Source organism: Orcinus orca, chromosome 17, assembly GCF_937001465.1.
Source record: "Orcinus orca chromosome 17, mOrcOrc1.1, whole genome shotgun sequence".
Lineage (NCBI taxonomy): Eukaryota > Metazoa > Chordata > Mammalia > Artiodactyla > Delphinidae > Orcinus > Orcinus orca.
In genome coordinates, this window is record NC_064575.1 from 71,834,300 (window position 1) to 71,854,928 (window position 20,629).

The 20,629-nt window shown below is 43.8% G+C and overlaps 2 protein-coding genes across 3 annotated transcripts in view; one reads left to right on the forward strand and one right to left on the reverse strand.

The window, feature by feature from the left end:
- NTAQ1 (N-terminal glutamine amidase 1) overlaps positions 1-20,629 on the forward strand; it is a 189,694-nt gene that overhangs the window by 58,002 nt on the left and 111,063 nt on the right. Inside the window, exons 6-7 of one of the 2 annotated variants that reach the window (XM_033419849.2) lie at positions 17,014-17,070; positions 17,377-19,078. The exons of the other annotated variant lie outside the window; for it this stretch is intronic. Coding sequence (XP_033275740.1) covers positions 17,014-17,070; positions 17,377-17,477 — 158 coding nt within the window. The 3' untranslated portion in view covers positions 17,478-19,078. Of the gene's footprint in view, positions 1-17,013; positions 17,071-17,376; positions 19,079-20,629 lie in introns of those variants that run through there. 2 annotated transcript variants of the gene reach the window in all.
- The window catches only part of FBXO32 (F-box protein 32), a 34,266-nt gene continuing 15,518 nt past the window's right edge, over positions 1,882-20,629 (reverse strand). Inside the window, exons 5-9 of the mRNA XM_004265339.4 lie at positions 15,580-15,673; positions 14,551-14,735; positions 8,739-8,921; positions 7,657-7,800; positions 1,882-7,258 (exon numbers count right to left, since the gene is read on the reverse strand). Coding sequence (XP_004265387.1) covers positions 7,169-7,258; positions 7,657-7,800; positions 8,739-8,921; positions 14,551-14,735; positions 15,580-15,673 — 696 coding nt within the window. The 3' untranslated portion in view covers positions 1,882-7,168. The remainder of the gene's footprint in view (positions 7,259-7,656; positions 7,801-8,738; positions 8,922-14,550; positions 14,736-15,579; positions 15,674-20,629) is intronic.

Consider the following 20,629-nt stretch of genomic DNA (forward strand, 5'->3'; position numbering starts at 1 on the left):
GTGGCTCCGCGGCATGTGGGATCCTCCCGTACCGGGGCACGAACCCACGTCCCCTGCATCGGCAGGCGGACTCTCAACCACTGCGCCACCAGGGAAGCCCCTAAGATATGATTTTTAATGGAAAGGTATAAAAATTTCACTAACATTAACAATCTTAGATTCTTTTTACAGAATTTGAGATATATTTATGTTTACTAAATTTATAAGTTATTAATTTACTTGGGAATGTTTTGCTTATTAGGGTTGAAGCTTCTTTGAGCAGGTATTTGAAGTGCTTATTTTTTAAAAAAGCAAATGCATTAGAGTTATAATTGCAGCTTTAAAACGTTTAAAGGAACTTTTATTGTTCGTAAAAGGGACTTGTTTAGTCTGTCCAATGTGAGTTTATCAAACAGTAATAAAAGACCCTCTTATTTCGTATGAAAATTTACTAGACTTGTAAAGGTTTAGTTGAACTTAAAAGAAACTTTAATGAACACGAGGTTTCCACATTTGTTACTTTTTCAACTACCATTAATTTTTAACCAAGACACTATAAATAGTTGTATGCATGTAAGCTCAGGCTGATTCTTATTCTAGTCCAGGGTAAGTTTGTGGTCCTGAGACTTTCAAAAGCATTTTATGAATCTGTGTGTGGGTTTATTCATTGATTCAGCCCAGGCATTGTGCTAGGTACAAATAAGATTACAGTGTAACAAAGTCCATATGCAAAAAAGTGATACAGAAGATGAGATTTTCTCAGTTGGAGGGAGCTTCAGCCAGGAGGTGGTCCTGAGGAGCAATAGATGCTTATCAGATAGAGGGGCTGGGAAAAGCGTTCTAGGGAGGTGGAACGGCCTGCGCAAAGAATGCACGGGATGTGTAGGGAATGGTGAGATTTTGTGATCCTGTTGGGAGTTAAAAAAAAAAATCTCTAATTATCCTCAGGTGCCTTTTATGTCATTTTCTGATGGAGAGTTAGTGGCAGGATCAGGGCAGGTTCCAGAGTAAATGTGTTGGGGAAGTTTGTCCTCCATGGGTTAGTCACTTGAGCATATTATACCCAACTAGGAATGCAGTGCAATTCCTAACCCGATTCTCTTGCTGCTCAGGAAATCATAATTATTAACATTTACCGAGCTCACATTTTATGTGCCTGGCTCCTAGCACTTTACATGTATTAGCTCACTTAACACTCACAGCCACAGCAATAGATTATCAACAGAGTCGAGGAAACGGACACAGAGAAGGGTGCTAAGTAAGGTGACAAAAGTTACACTGCAGGTAAGTGACAGGACCATGATCTGAACCTTGCACAAGCCGTTTCCTCTTTCTGGCATGCTCGTGCCCTCATCTTCTGAGGCTGGCTCCTTCTCACCTTTCAACATCACTTCCTCAGAGAGCTCCCCCTACCCCCAAACCACCTTGTTATTCTGCATCTCAGTCCCTTGTTTGTTCCCTTCATAGCACTTATTACAAATTAAATTCATCCCCTACTTGTTTTTTTCTTTCCCACTAGAATCTAAATTCCATTAGGATAGAGACCCCGTCTGTCTTGTTCACCATCCTATACCCAGTGCCTTGCACAGTGTAGCATATAGTAGCTGTTCAATAAATGTCTGTTGATGAGTAAATTAATACTGACTTTAAAGTTCATTATTCCCAAAGCATTCTATTATATGAATAGTAAGTGGAAATACCCCATTTGAGCATAATACTGTATTTCTGATTCAGGTTGGTACTCAGCAGCAAGCTTAGTTTTCTATGTATTCCTAGAAAATTTTACAACGATGATAAGTTTCTGGGAGAAGGAATATAACTTTCACTCAGCAAAAGATAAACATACTCAGTTCGATTAAAAAACCAACTTGAATTGACATGCACCAAAAATGCACCAGTGTGTGTTGTTGGAAAAACATTTATTGCAATTCAGTGTCAAAAAATTTTTACAAAAATACGCCACCGTCTGGTACAAACAACTATAAAAAAAGAAATCAGTTCATCATGCAAGAAAAGAGTGCAAATAATTTATACAGAAAGACTCAGCTCACACAATATTAAATAAACATCTTTGCATGTAATTGGTCTAACCTTAAACTTTTAGTTAAAATGTTCAATCCCCTATTGTATTTTTAATTAAAAAAGTACTTTAAAGCTTCTAAAGCTTAGGATATGGACTTTAATAGACACCCCCTCTGGCTAGGGTGATTGGCACTTGGTAGGATAAAGATGGCGCCAAGTGTTCTCAAGTGTAGAGCACTGTTGGAGCCTTCTGTTTAACAGACTTGTGTATCATTAATTAAACAAACATTTCTATACTCAGAGACAGAAGAAGTCATGTTCAAACTCCAGAAGTAATGTTGTAGCAGATGGAGTTTCAAGAAGTTCAGAGTTTTGAAGCAGCCATCCATTTTTGGCCAGACGGAGCAGGGCCTGAGTTTTGAGAGATCTCTCAGAAAGCTTTGTTTGCTGAGTTCAAGGACACTTTGAAAAATGTCTAGCAGACAAAGTCATGAATATCGTGGTCCCTTGCTCCTTGCTGCCTCATGGAACAACCCCCCTTTGCTTGTGAGGTTTAGCAGAGAGTGATCTTCCACTGGGTGGAAGCTTATTGGATCTCACAGCAGGTACCAGGGAGATGGAAGGGATGGATCAAATGTACCTTTTAGTCTAAGGGGAGAGGAAATACCTGCTTGGTTACCATCAGAACCTCAGTTTCTAGAAAGCAAGCCAGCTGCTCAGCCATTATGTGTCTCAGGGGCCACCTTTATAATTAAAATCTAATTATCCAGGGAAAAATAAACTTGTCAAAATATGCTGCTTACTTTGTGGCAAGCAGGTTGTACTCACTAGTATGCCGTACTCACAGCAGAGTCAGAGTCAGTAACAATGTTAAGCAACCCCTTAACTTCTCCAGGAAGAATCAGGGACTTAAAATGTCTTTAACAGTTAACGGCCGGACACCGAACACTGGACACGAACGTGCCTTCCACAGCGAACGTCTTGAGAAGAATCAGCTTAGGTGTCACGTGTGTCCAGCCACAACAAAAGGTGCTGGGGCAGGGGTTACAAAGTCAAGGCCTCAGAAAGTCCCAAGTTTACGCTCAGGTCCACTGCTGAGCGCCAGGTGGGTTGAGGCATGTCACCTGAATATTCTGGACCCACTACCTCATTTTGAAAGGCAGAAGGAATGCCAGACTCCAGCGTTTCTAACGTCCCTCCCAGCGCTCAAGTCTGGGGGAGGAGTTTCCTTCCTTTGGAAAACCACGAGGCTTGACTCTCCTTAACAAAACGGAGAAGAAAGCATCTACAGAAAACACTGAGTTTAAAGGAATTACGATCTTGTTTGTTGAAGACATCAGGGGCCAGAGATATATCAAAGAGCCCCATCTCTGCGATTGCCTAGAGGTTGAGGGTGTTTCTGAGGTCTGTTTAAACACTAATAGGATTTTAGGCCAGCATCCAGTCAGAGGATGGTTCACAGACTCGGAGAGTTGGAGACAGATTAAAACAAAAAAACACGAAAAACAACAGATGTCAACATAGAAAATGATGATAGAGTTTAGTTTAAAAAAAATTCACACATAAAATTATTACAGTTAAAAAAATTCACACGTAAAATAGCGTGTTTGCATAGCAAGACATAATTGCCCTTCAGCCTGGCAGGAATATATAAACTCAGGTGCCTATTTTATGATAAACATTGTATTGAACACTAAGAATGATATACTTTTGAAATGACTGAACTTCTTGTAAATCACACCACTTGCTTAGACAAATGAAATTCCAAGCTCTTTCTCTTCTCCTGTATAAAAACAACGGAAACAAGGAACCTCTGTTAATTGCAAGCTCCCAAACAGTTTATGAAGAGAGAACTGTGGCAATAAGGCAATACACACTCATTACCTTCCTTCACCATTGCCAAGTAAAGCCTGTTCTTGCCATGACAGTTTTGCAGCCCATCTAAAATATCAATATCTCCTCTGAGCCACTTCAATATAAAATGGATCATCACTAAACATAGGTCATCTTACAGCTGACCCTTTTGATCTCAAAACTGGGGATGTTTTCACATTGTAGTTTCTGCTACAATCCTCCCACGTGACTGGTCCATCCACTAAAAGTAACAGCATTGAGTAATAACACCATCTAGTTTAAAATGTCTGGATCTTGTTATAAGTTGAGCCCTCCTAAGCTTCGCATATTCTCCTTTCCTCAAATGCTGTGCCTTCTTCTCAGGACTCTAGGATCGTTGCTCGGAAACCTGTGTGTTGAACCAAAGCATAACACCCCTGTGGCTCGGCTTCCACTGTCCTGGACAAAACTCTTTCCTTCTCTGGAAGTCCAGGCTACTTTCATGTTTGACATCAATTTTAAATTCTCCTTTACAGAGTTGGGGTGGGGGTAGGTAGGTACAGCAAAGACAGTAGAGCATTCTGTCTCTTCCAGCACTTTCCATTGTCATGTCCCTTCTGGCTTTTAGAACAGCGGTTCTGAGACAGAGATTCTTTGTTTTTGTTTTTTAGGTCACTTTGTCCTGGGAGGGTTTGCCAATAGAAATTCTATAGACAATTAGTGCCCAGGGAACAAGCATTTTCTTTTTAACTCGCTTTACTTATACGTGAGGCTCTGGCCATGCTTCACAGCCACCCAGTGGCACCAACACAGGTGCTCACACCTGCTGTGCTCTTTTTCCCCACTGCCCTCCCACAAACCACAGCATCAAAGACACGCCACTTCTATTCCTTCCCCTCTCCCTCTCCACCTGCCATTTCCTTCCTCATTCTCCTCTTCCAATGAAAGGGAACCACAAATGTTGGTTTCTTCTTTTCTTTTCCTTAAAAATTTTCCTTGACTCTGTCACACACCACCTCCAATTATGCCAGAGGAGATGGGGAGAGCCCCGAGTCACCATCTGGTAGACATTTCAGAAAACCGTTAAGCCTGTCCCTTGTGGTAGGGTCGTTCTGCACAGATGCTTCTGCTGCCTGGGGCATGCTATGCGGTCATGAGCACCACGGACAGTCCAAGTGACACTGGTTCGCCAGTTTCGTGCTGACAGCCAAAGCAGGCAACATTTCTGGGACTGCAAACCTGAAGGTGCCGAGGAGTCTCCGTCTGCTCCTTCAGCGTGGAGGGGTGGAGGTCATGAGTTGGGGGGAAGATGTGGAAGGCCATGAACGCCAAAAAATGCCAGAGTCAACGGTTCCAGAGCCCTCACAGCAACGACAGCCCCAGCTCCACTCACATCTTTAAGGAAGCTGAGACCTTTGCGAGAACCTGCCTGAATTATGGAAGACAGAGCTTTTTATTCCATGGTCTGGACCCTGCATTCTCAGTGTGACCTTGACTCGGGGGGAGAAGAGGTGTTACAGTAGTTTGTGGCCCTCCAAAGCTCAACCTTACCCAACAAGATCTTATTCTTCAGTATTTACTTTTGCTCAGAGTTGAAATAAACAACTTACTTTTTTCTTGTTCAGGGGGGTGGTGATGAAAAAAGATATTAAGAAATCCTGGTGTAGGCACAGACCTTGCAAAGTGAGGAACATCAACTAGTGGTCGAGTTCCCTTCTGGATGCTGGTACTTGGGTTGTGCTTTGAGGGAAGGGCGTGAAGGGGTCCTACATCACTAGTTGGTCCCTTGGCTTGTCTCTGTACATTCTTAACCATCTCTCCCCATTTCAGGTCACCCCAGATTCAACCCCTAAGAATACACTGCTCCTCAACGTAAATGTGAACCAAGTTCCTATTTCTGCTTCACTTATGTGCCAAGGTCATGCTGGGTGGCCACTTTACTTACTAAAAAAGAAAAAAAAAAGGAAAGCAAATACAATCGCAGAAATATGTACATTGTTGTAGAAAAGCAAAGTTCTATAAAAAGTAAAAAACAAAAACATCCCCCATTCCCTCCCAGGAATATTGACTCCGTAAGTCCTGAGATTTCCTTCTCCCACATAGTTACCTGCTGGTATTGGCCTAGCAAGTTCCCCTGGGGTTTGGAGCAAGTTAAGGATGAACTCATGGTACCTCTGCTCCCTATCTGGCTGGAACGCCAGGCTTTACTTTATCATCCTTACAAGAAGCCCTACCTCAGGTTGACTAAATTTTGGTGTTGCATGTAAAGAAAACTCCTCAACTATCACCCACCAAGAGGAACAGCAGCTGATATGTAAAAACCTGGTTTACAAGCCTTTATCAGTACTCTGGCTCCAAACAGTCCCCAGGGAGAGGCTTATCCGTGAAGATACACCAGGAAGCCCAGACAAGCCAAGAAGTTAAACAGGAATAAGAAAGTCTTCACAGCTATTGGGTGACTAATTCCATCTTTTCTGTGGCAGGATTTCCTCTTGAACTGTTTTTAATTGGCCTTATGATGTTGTCCCGAATGAGCTACAACATGGAAGGAAAAAAGGCATAGATGCTTTGGGGTTGTTCTAGAAAAGAGGCAACCCCAAAGAGTGTCCCATTCGTCTAAAAAGGAAGCCTGAAGCATGATGAGGATTGCCTCCAATATCTCTTCCTGTTTTAAATCACTTTTTATATGATGAAGAAACAAGAAAAACAGAGACTGCCTACTGGACCACGCGCTTTGTCCGAGCGAGTATTGTAGCTTTCCGAGGTAGACTATTGTGTGGTATCTTCAGAAGATAAGGCCCTATACCCATGCGGGTTTAAGATGAGTGGTGCTTCCTTTGCCTTTTCAAAACAAACTCCAGATCAAAACCCAAAGCCCAGGGATTTCTCATATGTAGTTTTTCTTCTTTTTTTTTTTTTCCAACACATTTTCACATTGTAAACAGAGAGCATTCTATCTTGTATTTGAGTTTTGCCCCTTTCTCCCACATCTCTAGGGAACTATAAAGGAGTCTCAGTGAACGTCAAGAGAATTCCATTTTCACCGATGAAATAGAATTCCTGCCTCATAGTCTTGCTGGCAAATCATTAGGAAAAATAGTTTATTTACAGTATTTCTGCTTTTCCATACCAATTCTAATGAGAAGTCCATATGCTTAAATTCCCAGCCAGCAACTGCGTCTCTCCCCTCCAACGTCCTCTCAATGGCTTATCGCAGAAGTTTTGAGCCAATGTCTAAAATGTACACTATTTACAAATGAAGCGTCCAAACTCTGTATTTCCAACCATCCAGTCAGCAGGGGGACCCTTCTGAAGTGTTGTCATGTGCTGGGATTCAGAACTTGAACAAGTTGATAAAGTCCTGGGGTGAAAGTGAAACGGAGCAGCTCTCTGGGTTATTGGCTGTGCACGGGTGATCGGTGCCCTAGAAAGGAACATCGTGGTTAGGTGGGCATTCTCGGCGGCATCTCATTGGCTTGTAGCACCCTAAGTAAGGCATTGCCCAACCTCAAAACAACATTCCTCTGTCAAGAATGCCCTGTGTTATGGAAAAACTAAAGAGCTGCGTGTGTGGGTGTGTGTGCTCACACGCACGCGTGCACAGAGCGATGGGGGAGTCTGGGGGGGCTTGCAGAAAAAAATAAACACAGGGGGGTGAAGGAAACAAAGGTCTTTGAAAGTTTCTGAATCAGTTTTACCTTCACCTTCAGCTGGGGGCTACAACAGTGAAGAGCAGGAAAGCATTTGGCGACACAGTGCTAGTGCCATTGGCTCTTAGGGGCTGGGCTGGGGATGTGTGGCAACAACCTCCAAGACATATACCTTCCAGGAAAGAATATGGCAGTGTCTGCAAAGCTGAAGGGTGTCTCCATACTGCTCTTTCCGTGGGTAACAGCGCACAAGTTTAAAATACATCTTCTTCCAATCCAGCTGTCCTTTATCTGACAAAATTAATCGCTTGCGGATCTAAATATCAAACAAATAAAAGTAGTTCTGAAAAGTTCTGCTCCTGCCTCCTTTCCACCTTTTTCATCTATACCCTGGCAACAGCTAGGGAAAAAGTAGCAAAGATATAAAGAAGTAGCTTCTGAGCTCTACCTAGTGAAGGAAACAATAGCTTTTAACCAGTCTTTAAAAGAAACAGGTGGCCGATGACGCCTGACTGGTGACCTGTACTAAATTGCATTTGGATGGTCTTGAAAGTTTAGGTCATCTCAATAAACCACTTCAATCTTTTCTTTGCTGTAACTTGAGTGATTATTTCCAGGGAGATGCAGTGACTGCTTGGCACAATGGCTCTATTTTATATCGAAATATTAGTGGTTTCATGAACAGCACTTGTTGAGCTCACACTTCTATGTAAAGAAGTTGGAAAAAAAATCTGAGGCAGTGTGCGGAGGGGAAAGAGGCCTAGAGCTGGTGTCAGAAGGCCCAAATTCAAATCCAAGGCCAGTTTCCCCACCTAGAGAGCGCTCCACTAATTTGGATGTGCCACTTAGCCACTTGTGGCCTTAGTCTCTCCATCTGTTTGAAGTGGGCATAACGATATCTACCCTTCCCTGGGTCATTAACACAAAATGAAATAACATCAGTAAGTCCTTTAGCTGTAAAATCTCATAAAAATGTAAGTTATTTTGTTAGAGAAAAGAAGGACTGGTGCCAATTTATGAATTTTTTTTGGAGCAAGTTGTAACATGGGACTAGGTTAAGAATATAAGGTGGGTTTTTTTTTTCCTATTGAAACACATAAACAAAATCTCACAGATATTATTTAGAAACTCCTTGAACTTTTTCTAGTCAAACCAGGGAGCCCTGGAGAGTGGGTTTAAGAAGGATGCCAAGGCAGCTTGAGGGCGGCGGGCAGAGAGGAAGAGAAGGAAGAACGGCCACTGGGCTGCACTGACCTGCCGCTCGGAGAAGTGGTACTGGCAGAGCTTCTTCCATAAGAGCCGGTCCTCGCTGAGCACGTGCAGGTCAGGGGCTGCCTGGCCCAGGCTGACCAGGTCTCGCCCGTCGCTCAGCCTTTGCATAATGTTCAGTTGTAAGCACAAAGGCAGGTCAGTGAAGGTGAGGCCTTTGAAGGCAGGCTGTGGGGAGAAGGGTTATGTTAAGTTGCAGGGCAGAGAGTAGCTATGCACCAGGTGACACCAAGGATGCAGCTGTCCCCTCATCTTCCAGCCTCAAGGTGGTTTATTGATCAGAGACCAAAGCAGCAGTTCTCTCTACTCTAAGTACAGACACAGGACCCATGACCGAGACCCGCAAAGAACAGCCTGGAGCGGCTCGCAGATGGTGCCAGAGGGATTTTCCTAAGTTGCACAAGGCTTTTTTTTTTTGCGTTCATTATGAAATGATCACCACGATAAGTCTAGTAACCATGTGTCCCCATATAAAGTGATTACAGTTTTATTGACCGTATTCTTTATATTGTATATTACAGCCCCAATGGCTCATTTATTTTATACCTGGAGGTCTGAATCCCCTTCATCTATTTACACTTTTTCTCTGAAAGATTCCCCTAATAGCGCACGTTGGATTCCTGTGCTTCACTCAATTACAATGTTCGCTACCTTCCCAAAGGACTCACTACCCTGGACAGAGCACCTCCAGCCTCGGGTCTCACTGCCCACCTCCTTGTGACCACTGATCTCCCCAAGTAGGTTTTCTCACCGGCCCCCAAACACGCTGCCCACAAGGCCCTCACTCTGCCCGGGCCTCTGCTTGTCCACATGTGACTCTTCTTCACATCCAGTTCAAACTCACTTCCTCTGAAAGGCCTTTTCTGCTTTGGTGACTCCCTCAGGCCTTAGCCACTGCATCTTCCTAGAATTCCTAGGATCTCTTTCAGGTGCCTTTTGCAACAACTTCCTTACTGTCATGTCACGTAACCCATCTGCAGAAGGAAGCTTGAATGGAACACTCCTGCTAGGATCTAAGCTCCACGGAGGCAGAAGTTTTTGTGTTTTTTCGTTGCTATGTCTAGAAGAGTCTAGAAGTGTGCTAGCATATAGTAGGCACTCAATAAATATTTGTGGAATGATAGAAGTCAAATAATCCAATAGGTACAAACAGCAACAACAGAAAGACTCTATACTGGTGTGTGTGTGTGTGTGTGTGTGTGTGTGTGTGTGTACACACGTGTATGCACTTTGGGAATGGCTGGTCAAGAACCTTTCAGCCTAAGATCCATCATCCATTGAGGCGTCTCTATTCAAACCTAGGGCTGTACGGGACATTCTGATAACTGTTGGTCTGTGGAGAACACACTGGCTGTTAATCATGAGCTTCTACAGAAGTTGCTTCTACATATCCTTGAATTTATATTTAAGCCCTTTAATGTTTAAATTCTGATGAGCTCATGTTATTCCACCCAGACCCAGATCCTCGAAGGCAAGGTCTAAGCTTGTATCCCTTGCAGACTAGCCCAGCACAAAACCCCTCTCCTGAGTACCTATTATGCCTGGCACCGGAGCTGCTGCAGTGGGTGAGAGACCCAGAAATATAAGCAAGTCATTAGAGAACAAAGGTCAAATGCCATCAAGGATGTAAGCGCCAAGTGCTATGGGAACAATCTGTACAGAAGGTCCTCAGTAGTATTTGTTGCTATTTCTTGAACAGCAACTGGCTGCTGCCATCTGGATAAGAAGTCAGCTCAAATCGCTCGAGACCATGGTTCTTTGTCCTTCCCATGCTAGTCCTGGGTGAGCTCTTGAATTTGAACTACTGACATTTTTAGCTCAGTGTTCTATCACCTCTGGAGGTCACACAAAAAAACAAAAAAAAAAACAAAACAGGATGAAGAAACCCTTCCTCAGCTGAGGGGAAAATATCCTGGGAATGAGTACTGAGTTCCCTCCTCGAAATTTTAGGGAACTAAACTCTGTACGAGGCACATCAAGGCTGGAACACACAGGATTCCAGGGGGACACACAGTCTCAGCAATTCCCTCCTGCGTCTCTGCAGAGCAGGACAGGCGTGCAGAGGGAAGGTGGGCAGTGGCAGGGCGGCTTGGGAAGTTGGACGATGGAGAAGAATGGGAGGTGGCATGGGAGGGACACGGGTTGGACGAGCAGCAGATCCGGATCCCAAGTGCCCTTGGGAAATCTGGGTCTCAGTTCCCCTGTGTCCAAAATGAACTGGCTTAGTAGAAGTCTCTGAAGATCCTTTCCAGCTCCAGCAATCTCAGACTTGGAGTAGCTTCAGCCTCCTAATTCGTGAGAAGTGTCTGTGACTTGACAATTTATATCGTTCAGGCTGCTGGGCTGAACTTTCAATTGTTTGCAAAATTCAGGACTTTGCCGGACTGCAGAAGGTCCTAGACCTATTTGTCATTTATCATCTGCTGCTGATCGTATGAGCCAATAAAACTGCCATGAGATTTTCTTTTTGTTTCCAGCACTTCAAAGCATCTACTTTTTTGGTTAAAACTCCCAGGCCAATTATTACATGAACTCCTATTAAAGTCCACTTGGCAGAATTCACTCTCAGATTTTCAAACCTGAACTTTTCCAAAATCCTTGCCCAGACCCCATGCTGAGTCCTTACTCCTGGTAAATGATTAACTGCTTGCATGCCTTCTTCTATTTGAATATAAACATATAAAAGAAAAAGAAGTTAGTCGTGCTCCCCCTATCAAGTGTTTTGCTGAAAATCTTTTTATATTCATCCTGCCCACCCCCCCATGCTTCCAGACTCTCTCTGCCTTGTTCACAGGACACTATGATTCTATTTGCTTTTTTTCCCCTACAAGCCAGTTCTCTTACTTTTTTCCCCCTTCATTCTTTATTATATAAATTATTTTTGCCAATAAAAATTGGCTCCATAGAATTAGATAGGAAATTTTGAAGGAAAACAAGATTATCTGCTGGGAAAATACTGATAGAACTTTGGCAAATAGAAAGCAATTACTGTAAATGTCACCTTAACATTTTCACGTAATAACATACTTCTCTTTGGTCCAAACTGTTAAAAAGTAAGTTTTAAAATACAGTCCAGACTGAAGTAATTAAGTTCCTTCTCTCTCTCTCAATCTTTCCTTCCAGCACGGCTCTCAAAATATTGTAGCTCAGAGCCAAGGGGGGCTGGGAAGGAGGGCATGAGGGAGTAGAGTGTCATGGGTAAAAGTATAGCCTCTGCAGACAGGCCTGGGTTCAACCCACATCTTATTGGTGGGGAGGGCCCGGCCAGATTGTTCTTAACCACTCAGTGTGATTTTTCTCATGAGACAATGCCTGGAAGTACTGAGCACAGTGGCCAGTAAATATTAGCTATTATGATGACTCCTACTTACAGTTAGTCGCTAGATGAGTTAATGAATACATTAGAGGACTTAGAAGAGTGTCTGCCACAGAGTGAGCCCTTCATAATAATAACAGCTGACGCATTTACAATACTTACTATGTGTCAGGCACTGTTCTGAGTGCTTTCTATATATTACCTGATTAAATCTCACACCAGGGCATTGAGATAGGCACGACTGCCTCCATTTTCCAAATGAGGAAATTGAGGCACAGAGAATTTGAATCACTAGTCCCAGATCCTGCAGTTGGTCAGTTTTCATGCTCAACTGTAAATACAGGGCAATATTTTCCAACTGTATTCCTCTGCACATTGAACAAGTTCTAAGGTAGGTGGTGGGAGGAGTGTCCCCTTCAATCATTTATTTATTCAACTAAAACTTATTGACTGCCATCTGCTCTGGTCCAGGGACAAGGAATAGAGCAGGGAACAAGATGGTGATGTCCTTTCTTTGTGGAGTTTATAAGCCAGTGCAGGAGACAGGAAAGTGAATATACATATGAGATGATTTCAGATCATAGTAGCGGCTCTGAAGAAGGTAAGATGATAGTGGCTTCCGTAGATTGGATGGTCAGGGAGGGAGGTGGCTTAAAAACCCCGAGGCAGGACCAAGCTTAGAGTGTGCAGAGAATAGCTTGGCCTGACTCGGGTGCCGTGAGCAGAGGGGAGGGTGAGATGAACTTCAGCGTTTGATCTGTCCTGCATAGGATTTCATTAGATTTAAAAGGTTTGCAAAAGGCTGGGTCATTGAATAAATAGTTGGAAGAAAGCGAGATTGAAAAAAAGTTTGGAAACCACTGATGTTAAAAGCTTTGCCGTTTTAAGAATAAGAAGCCCAGGGTTCTGGCCTTAGCTCTGGCCCTGATTGCTGTGTCACTTGGGGAGAGTCACTGGGCTTCTCTGATCCCCCTTTACCCTCACTCCATGAAGAGTTATAGCAACTACAATGGGTACCTCCCAAGAGAGTTTGTAGATTAATAGAGGGGGGCTTTGGGGAAGTAAGCCCATGGAAGTGCAAGGTATGTGGGCAGATGTGGCCAAGGGGGGGCTCCTGTGAGGTGGACAGAGAGAACAGAGGCAAGTTCTGGGCAAGTGTGACCATCTAAATGGGTGTTCCAAGTTGCTGGAGGGAAGATGCCCTTGGGACTAATGGGACTTGCTCATTTATATCGCTGGTTGAGTATCACTGGGGTGTGTGTGTGTGTGTGTGTACTGTAGCCTAAGTGACTCTAAGGAAGTCACAGAACTCTGAGACTTCCAATTATTTGCTGCTTCAGAGTTAAGGAAAAAAACAACTAAGGCACAGAGAGGTTATTAACAGTAAAGTCAAGGACACTGCATTTTGCAAACTTCATAGAGTGAAATATTTAAAAGAGGTCAAAGAAGTTTTTTCATGTTTCTTTCTCGAGAGACGGGGCAGACCCAAACTTTATCAGCCTGGGTCCCGGAACCACTTAAAACAGCCATGGTCAGTGATTAGATAAGACAGCCAAGTGCTACGTGAGCCGCCTAAGTGTGTGTGTCCATTAGGGAGCCTTGAGCGATTACACCAGCGTCTTTCTCACATTTTTTCTGTGCCTTAGTTCTCTTGCTCACTCTTAAGAGGCCAAGAGCTGGGGGCCAACTTACGTTTTAAAAGCCGAAAGAAACTACTGGTAGGAGGTTTAGCTGGTAACGTGTGGTTTTTTTTGGTTTGTTTGCTTTGAGTGAGAATTGCTCATGTCTTTTCCTACCTGTATGTTTACAGCCTTTACTCAAAGCTATTCAGTATGTCCATGTGGTCAAGCAGAGGCCCGGGCAGAGTGAGGGCCTTGTGGGCAGCGTGTTTGGGGGATCTCCCCTACTTGGGGAGATCAGTGGTCACAAGGAGGCGGGCAGTGAGACCTGAGGCTGGAGGTGCTCATGTCTTTTCCTACCTGTATGTTTACAGCCTTTACTCAAAGCCTTCCTTTATCATAACTATTAATAATTGGAACTAGAGTTTTAAAAGGCTGGTGCCAGTTCTCCAAGCCACTGCCATCACAGCGCTGTTGTATACAAGGCAGCATCCTAACACCATAAACAAACTCGTACTTTAAGAGGAAATGGGCAGAGATCTCCAGATCCCACTAGAGATTTCAGTGAAATAGCCTACATCGGCCCCAAGGTCAAGTTTCTAGCTTTCCCAACACGTTTCCATTGGCTGTCGTCGTTCATACACTCTGATCCTGCGCTGCCAGGTTCTTCTCCCCACACCCCCTTTATTGGAAGGTCCCTCAGCCCACCCTCAGCACCCAATGGAAAGCATCCAATCAGAACTGTCCAGACTTTTCCATCACCAGAGAGGATTTAAAGTCCTGGTGAGGCTGCCCAGCATCCCAGCAGAGGAACCAACTGCAGCCGTTCCTGCTGGGAGGAGGCTGGGGTGCTCCAGCTTACCCTGGTGATTTGGATGTTGTTCAGCTGCTGTTGCCAGTGTAGAATTGTCTCCATTCGATACACCCACATGTTAATGTTCCCGACCAGCACAGACTTGCCGACTCTTTGGACCAGTGTACATAAGGACGTGTAGAGGGTCTGGAGTAGTTCCCTTATTAGTCTAATGTTTTGTTGGTCTTCCAGGACTTGAGTGGGGAAGAAAAAAAGTAGGTAACGTTTATGAGACTAGAACACTCCATAGTTCACAAGTGGTTCTTTCTTCTTCTCTCCTCTGCTCGTGTTACCTGGGTACACCCACTGGGGATATGGTTTTCTTTCTCACTGGTGTTTATTCTACACTTGGCCAAGCTTCTGCACTCGAGGTTATTGGATAGAGTTTCCATTATCTAGGTCCCTCTTTGTTCTCTTCTCCCCGTTTTCTACAAAGACTCTTTCTCTTTTCATTGTCCTACCAGCACCAATAGCTCACCTGATCTGAAAGCAGCTTCTTTTGCCCAGGAGTGATGTCTCTTTTAGATGATCAGTGGCAGAAGCACAGGTCTGGGGGTCAGGAGCTTGGATCCTCATCCAGTCTGGCTGACTCTTTGTGTGATTATGGATAAATCACTCTTTCTCCCATATACACAATGAGTCAGTTGAGCCAGAGACGTAAAGTTCTTTCTAGCTCAGAGAGTCTATGCATCTATTCTGCCTTGTACACAGCTCAATTTTCTAGGAATTTGGAATCTAGAGGTTCAGTAGCCAAGGTTGGGACACGTGCCTACACCAAGAAGCTTGAGAGGCTTAGAGCAGGACAAATGGATGATCCCAACACAAGGACAGGAGGGTGATGGTCTCACCCTTTGTCATGAGCATGAATGGCCCTCCTTTCTAAACTGGAATCCAGCACCCCTGAAATGCATCTGGAGTCATTCATTTCCATCTGCTTACATTCCCTTAAATCCAATGACATGTCCACTGCATTGGAAAATCCATCTGCCCGGCCCCAGGCCTATAAAAAGGGGCGAGAGAGTGAGAGAGAGAGCTCACCTTTCAGTACCACTTTTTCCAAAATGTTCATGAAGTTCTTTTGGGCAATGCCACTCAGGGATGTGAGCTGTGACTTTGCTATCAGTTCCAACAGCTGTGGATAAAAATAGAAGTTGCCAGGCTTAGACTACAGAGATATTTTTCTCCTCTAATCTTCACTTTTGAGTCACATGACACGTAGATACAGACTGACGGGGAGAGATAAATGGCAGGCAGGGCCACAATGCAATAAAAAGCAGATGCTCTGAGTAAAAGACAAATGGGGGTAATTCAAAACCTAGGCATCAGGCTGAATATTTAATTGCTTTTTTCTTTTAAATATAAAGAGGTTGGCTTCAGCCAGGGCTAATTCATTCTACTTGTCCTACTTCAGCAAGTGAAGCTGAGGTTCTCCAAAGGGAACAAAACCTCCTGTGACCTGTGATGTTGGAGTTGTACATAATCACTCCCAGCGGGAATTCTTTTACCCCTACTTGAACTTCTCCCCACTGGCTGGGACTGCTCTCAAGGCACCTAAAAGCTCAAGTTCAGCAACGATGGGCACTTTTCAAGGAAGTGGCAATTCTTATCCAGATATCTCCTGCTTATGTAGCATTCAATAAAAATGTCTGTTAATTAGAAACTTTCACTGAGCTTAACTTTCTGTAGAAAGAAGCCAATAACAGGAAGAAAGAGACATTCAGGGATGTACAGTGTATACTCATATTTCTACTCAGAGGCTAGGAACCTTGTAGCTCTTAGACTTATTGCAAGTTTTGCTTTGACCACTTATTAGCTCTGTGACTCTGGGTAAATTCCTGAATTTCTTGGTGCCCCAGTTTCTTCATCTCTACTTGTAATACTTAGAGTCTCCAAGATTGGTGACAGCGTTAAAGGAGGGAATGCACATAAAGCTCTTAGCGCAGTGCCTGGCATAAAGTAGGTAGAAAATAAAGGTTGGTCGGTTTACTGAAGGAGTATGTCCCATTCCCACCACCCATGTTATCACCAAACAAAAAGAAATAAAGATAATAATTTAAGTTGGTGCACCCTTAGCATAATCTTTCTTCCCTTCAAAAGCAAAATTCTTTATAAATGTGGCAAGACTTAAAAAAAAACAAAGATTCTATTATTGAAAAAATGAAACTTTATAGACTGGAATGGGCTCTTAGAGATCATGTGGTTCTACCCAGTTAACAGATGAGCAAAGTGAGGCTCAAGAAACTAAACGTTACCAACTATGCCACAAGGAGTGAGAGGGCTCAGCGGGATCCTTCTTAACACACTTCATGCTTTCACAGAGTTATCGAACAAAAGAGGTTGATATAAAGTGAAAATAATTAATTGCACCAGAACCCACCAGGCTAAGTAAAACTCACCAGCCTTAGAGCCAGTAAACTAGATTTAGAGACCCAGGACCTCCCTTTATGTTAAAGCTTCTATCTCTGCTCCTAGGAAACCTTCCAAGGCAGTTTCATCTCCTGGCCAGGCCCCAGCCCAACTTCACTTCAGGTCAGTAAACACCAAGTATGACACTGTGCTGGGTGCTGGAATCAAGGCTGAGGGAACTAGCAAAGTGACATTTTAAAAATTGGGCTGCAGAGAAGAACTGAAACTTTTGGATCAAAGCCCCAGGCAATTCAAAGAACCTCTGCTTCCAAGGCATTTGTTTAAAACTTTTGTCCCCATGGAGCCCCTTAGGAGCCTGTCAAACCACGGACAGACTTTTAATTTCCTGAACATAATTTTACTCTAAGTTAAAAAAAAAAAGACCCCCAATCTTTTCCTGCCTGGTTTATGTATCTCTCTCACACACAGGGAGAGTTGCTGTCATCAGGCTGGGGGAAGGTGGCAGAGAAAGACTGAAGCTGGTTTTTAAGATTAGTACTGGTGATCCAAGGCTGGACGTCAGGAACTGACCAAATGCCCACAAAGAGCGGCAAGAAGTCAAAACATCAGCAGAGGCCACGTCCACAGGCGGTGACCAGACAGGCTGTCCTCTGCCTTTCCAGTTCAGCTCTGTCACCAACCAGCGCGTGACGGTCGAGAGAGGAGTGAAAAATGGCACAAAGGGACTGGCCAAACCGTTCCTTTATCTCCTTGACCAACAACGAGATTCAGAAGGCCAAGCCCAGGGTCTATTAATACCCCGAGCCTCACATGACCAGCACAAAGCAAGATGAAAGAAAACAAAAGTCTTGAGTCGGCTCTGGGAAGGGTAGTGACTCATCATGGGGTGGGAGGAGGGCGGGCAGAGCGCTGCCTGAAATCCATCCAAAACCCCCATTTCATGTGACTACCATCTCACGAGGGTGTCAGTTTCAATCTTGTCTAAAAATGCACCAATCACAAGGACACAGAAATTCTCAAGGCTGTGACTATGCATTTGAGGGGAAACAAAAAAGCTGTTTGGTCTGACTGAGATGATCTTTGACTAAGGAAGAGAAAGACACAGAAGCAAAAATCGATCAACTGTCAGGAGAATGACACGTCAGCCACCTTCTGTTTATTCCGGTGTCAAAGGAAAGTCCTTCTTTTCACTGTCCGGCAGCCTTGGGGTCAGGAGAACCCCAGAATAGGAGCGGACCTGGATGCTCTAGCTGGGTGACCTTTACAGTTGTCATTCACTTAGCAAGTATTTTCTGCATGCCCATTCTATCCTAGTGTTGTGATAGGTGATGCGGATAGAGACACACGATCCCTAGACTCACAGAGTTTACCATCTAGTCTGTGGTGTAAGTCATTTAACCTCCCAGAACCCCAGTTTCTTCATTTCTAAAGTGGAAATAAAAAAAGACTACCTACTTCACAGGGTTGTTATGAGAAGTAACTGAGATCAGTATGTAAAAACCCACTGTAAATACCAAATACAAGGCATTATTATTATAAGGTATTATTTCTTCTCCTTCCAAACCACATTCTTTTAGTGAAGTTTAAAGTGGATATCAAGGGTTATCTTTTCTGTAAAGCTTTTTCTGTAAAGGGCTAGATAGTAAATATTTTAACCTTTGGAGGTCATAAGGTCTCTGTTGCAACTAATTAACTCAGCAACTGTAGTACAAAAGCAGCCTTGGACAGTATGTAAATGAATAAGTGTGGCTGTGTTCCAATAAAACTTTATTTACAAAAACAGGCATGGGGGGCAGATTTGGCCCTTGGGCCATAATTTGTCAATTTCTGATAGAGTGTGTGTGTGTGTGTGTGTGTGTGTGTGTGTGTGTGTATGATAGGGTTCAAGAGTGGGGGCTCCAGAGCCAAACTGCCTGCCTCAGTTTCCCCATCTGTAAACCATACATCATAATAGTACCTACTTTAGAGTTGCTGTGAAGATTAAATGCATTCATAAAGCACTCAGAACAGTGCCTGATAGCAAGAATATACTCAATAAATCATTATCATTCATTTTTATCATAGTACAGAGACTATTACTAGGTAGAAGCACTGCCAGGGAAGGCATAGTGAATAGTAGGGTAAAGTACAGCTGTTTTAGAGACCTTTAGAATCCCTGTATTTCAATTTTATGCATTGTCAACCAAATGCTTAAATGCTTTCAAATTTTCATATTCCTCTGTCATTTTTATTATGTTTCTGATATATTTAGTAGCTCCCTGTCTGTTGATAAAAGTTAATGTTGATACATTCTGTGGCTTACATAGTTGCATCTACCATGAAGTCTTATTTTGCTAGCAATAATGGGTGTTTACTACATGCTACGCATTTTACATGTGTCATCTTGTTTAATCTTCAGAGGCAACCCACTGAAGTGGGTTCTCTCCACTAGTCAAAAGAGGATTTTGTGGCTCAGAGAAGTTAAGCAACTCACCTGAAGACATATAGCAGTAGCAAGTGGTGGAGCCAGGACTTGGACACAGAAATGTCTAACGGAGAACATGTATTTTGATAGTTTAAGGACTTCAGTTTGTCAAGGCCAATCAAATTTGCATCTAGGTCGAAACTTTAAAAATAGTGGCAATACCATGTAGTGTTATGTTGTAGGAAAGAGTCTGGAAATCTTATATCAGTGTTACACTGGGACCGGTAATCAGCTTTTCACATTAAGGGAGCAATAATACCCAGAAAGGGTTAATAACGCATTTAGGATGAGGCAGTTGCTTTGGGTAAATCATTTAGGTCTACTTTCCACATCACAATAACTCTACGGACCCAGAACCAGTACTGTGTGGAACTAGTGGTAAAGAAGACAGAATTTATTAATTTTAATTCTGTGTCAAGAGAGCTGTGTGCCTAGGGGGAGTAGGGCTGTATCTAGCAATTTATTTACCAAGATGACTTAGCCAGTTGGATTCTTTGCCTCTAGCCACACGAGAAAAAGCAGAGGAAAACGGATTGTTTGAAAATGGCTGTTTGTTTTCTGCTGGGCAAATTTTAGCCCAGGTGCCAGTAATTTGTGGCTGTGTTTAAGGAGAGGCGGGGTGGGGGACTGGGCTAGGGGTTGGAGAAGAGGGTTCTCAGCTCCTCCTGAATTACAGGCTATCATTACCGTGGGGGCCGCCTGGGGATCCAGCACGACCCAATCCACAGTGACTAGCTGTGCAGTAACAGGACCAGTTCTGGGCCACGGGAGGAAGGGCTGGTGGTTGCTGCCTGCTGAAACCACATCCTGCCCTTCAGCTTTGGCTTGTGCTAGTCTTAGACATGCTGAGTAGAAGAAAAGTCTCGTTGCAAGCAATATCCTATAGTCAGTCTCGGAGGGATATCAACCTCAGCTTGAAGTGGTGCATGGAAGATGAATGGGGAGAGGAGATTGCCCTCTTATCTCACTCTGCCCGCAGAAAATGCGCGTTTCGTGTCATCTCTTCCCTTCGGTTCATCATAGCATTCAGACTTTTAAAAATAAATTAGCTCACGTCACTTCTCTGCTTGAAACCCTCAAATGGCTTCCCTTTGCCCATAACTGGCAAGGTCCTCCCTGACCTGGTCTTCGCCCCTGGTCCAGCTTCATTTTGCCCAGTGCCTCCCTAGCTCGCTCTGCTCTGTCCACACCGCCCGCCTTTGGTTCCCTGAGCAGGCTCAGCTCATTCCCACCTCCCAGCCTTGGTCCTGCCACGTC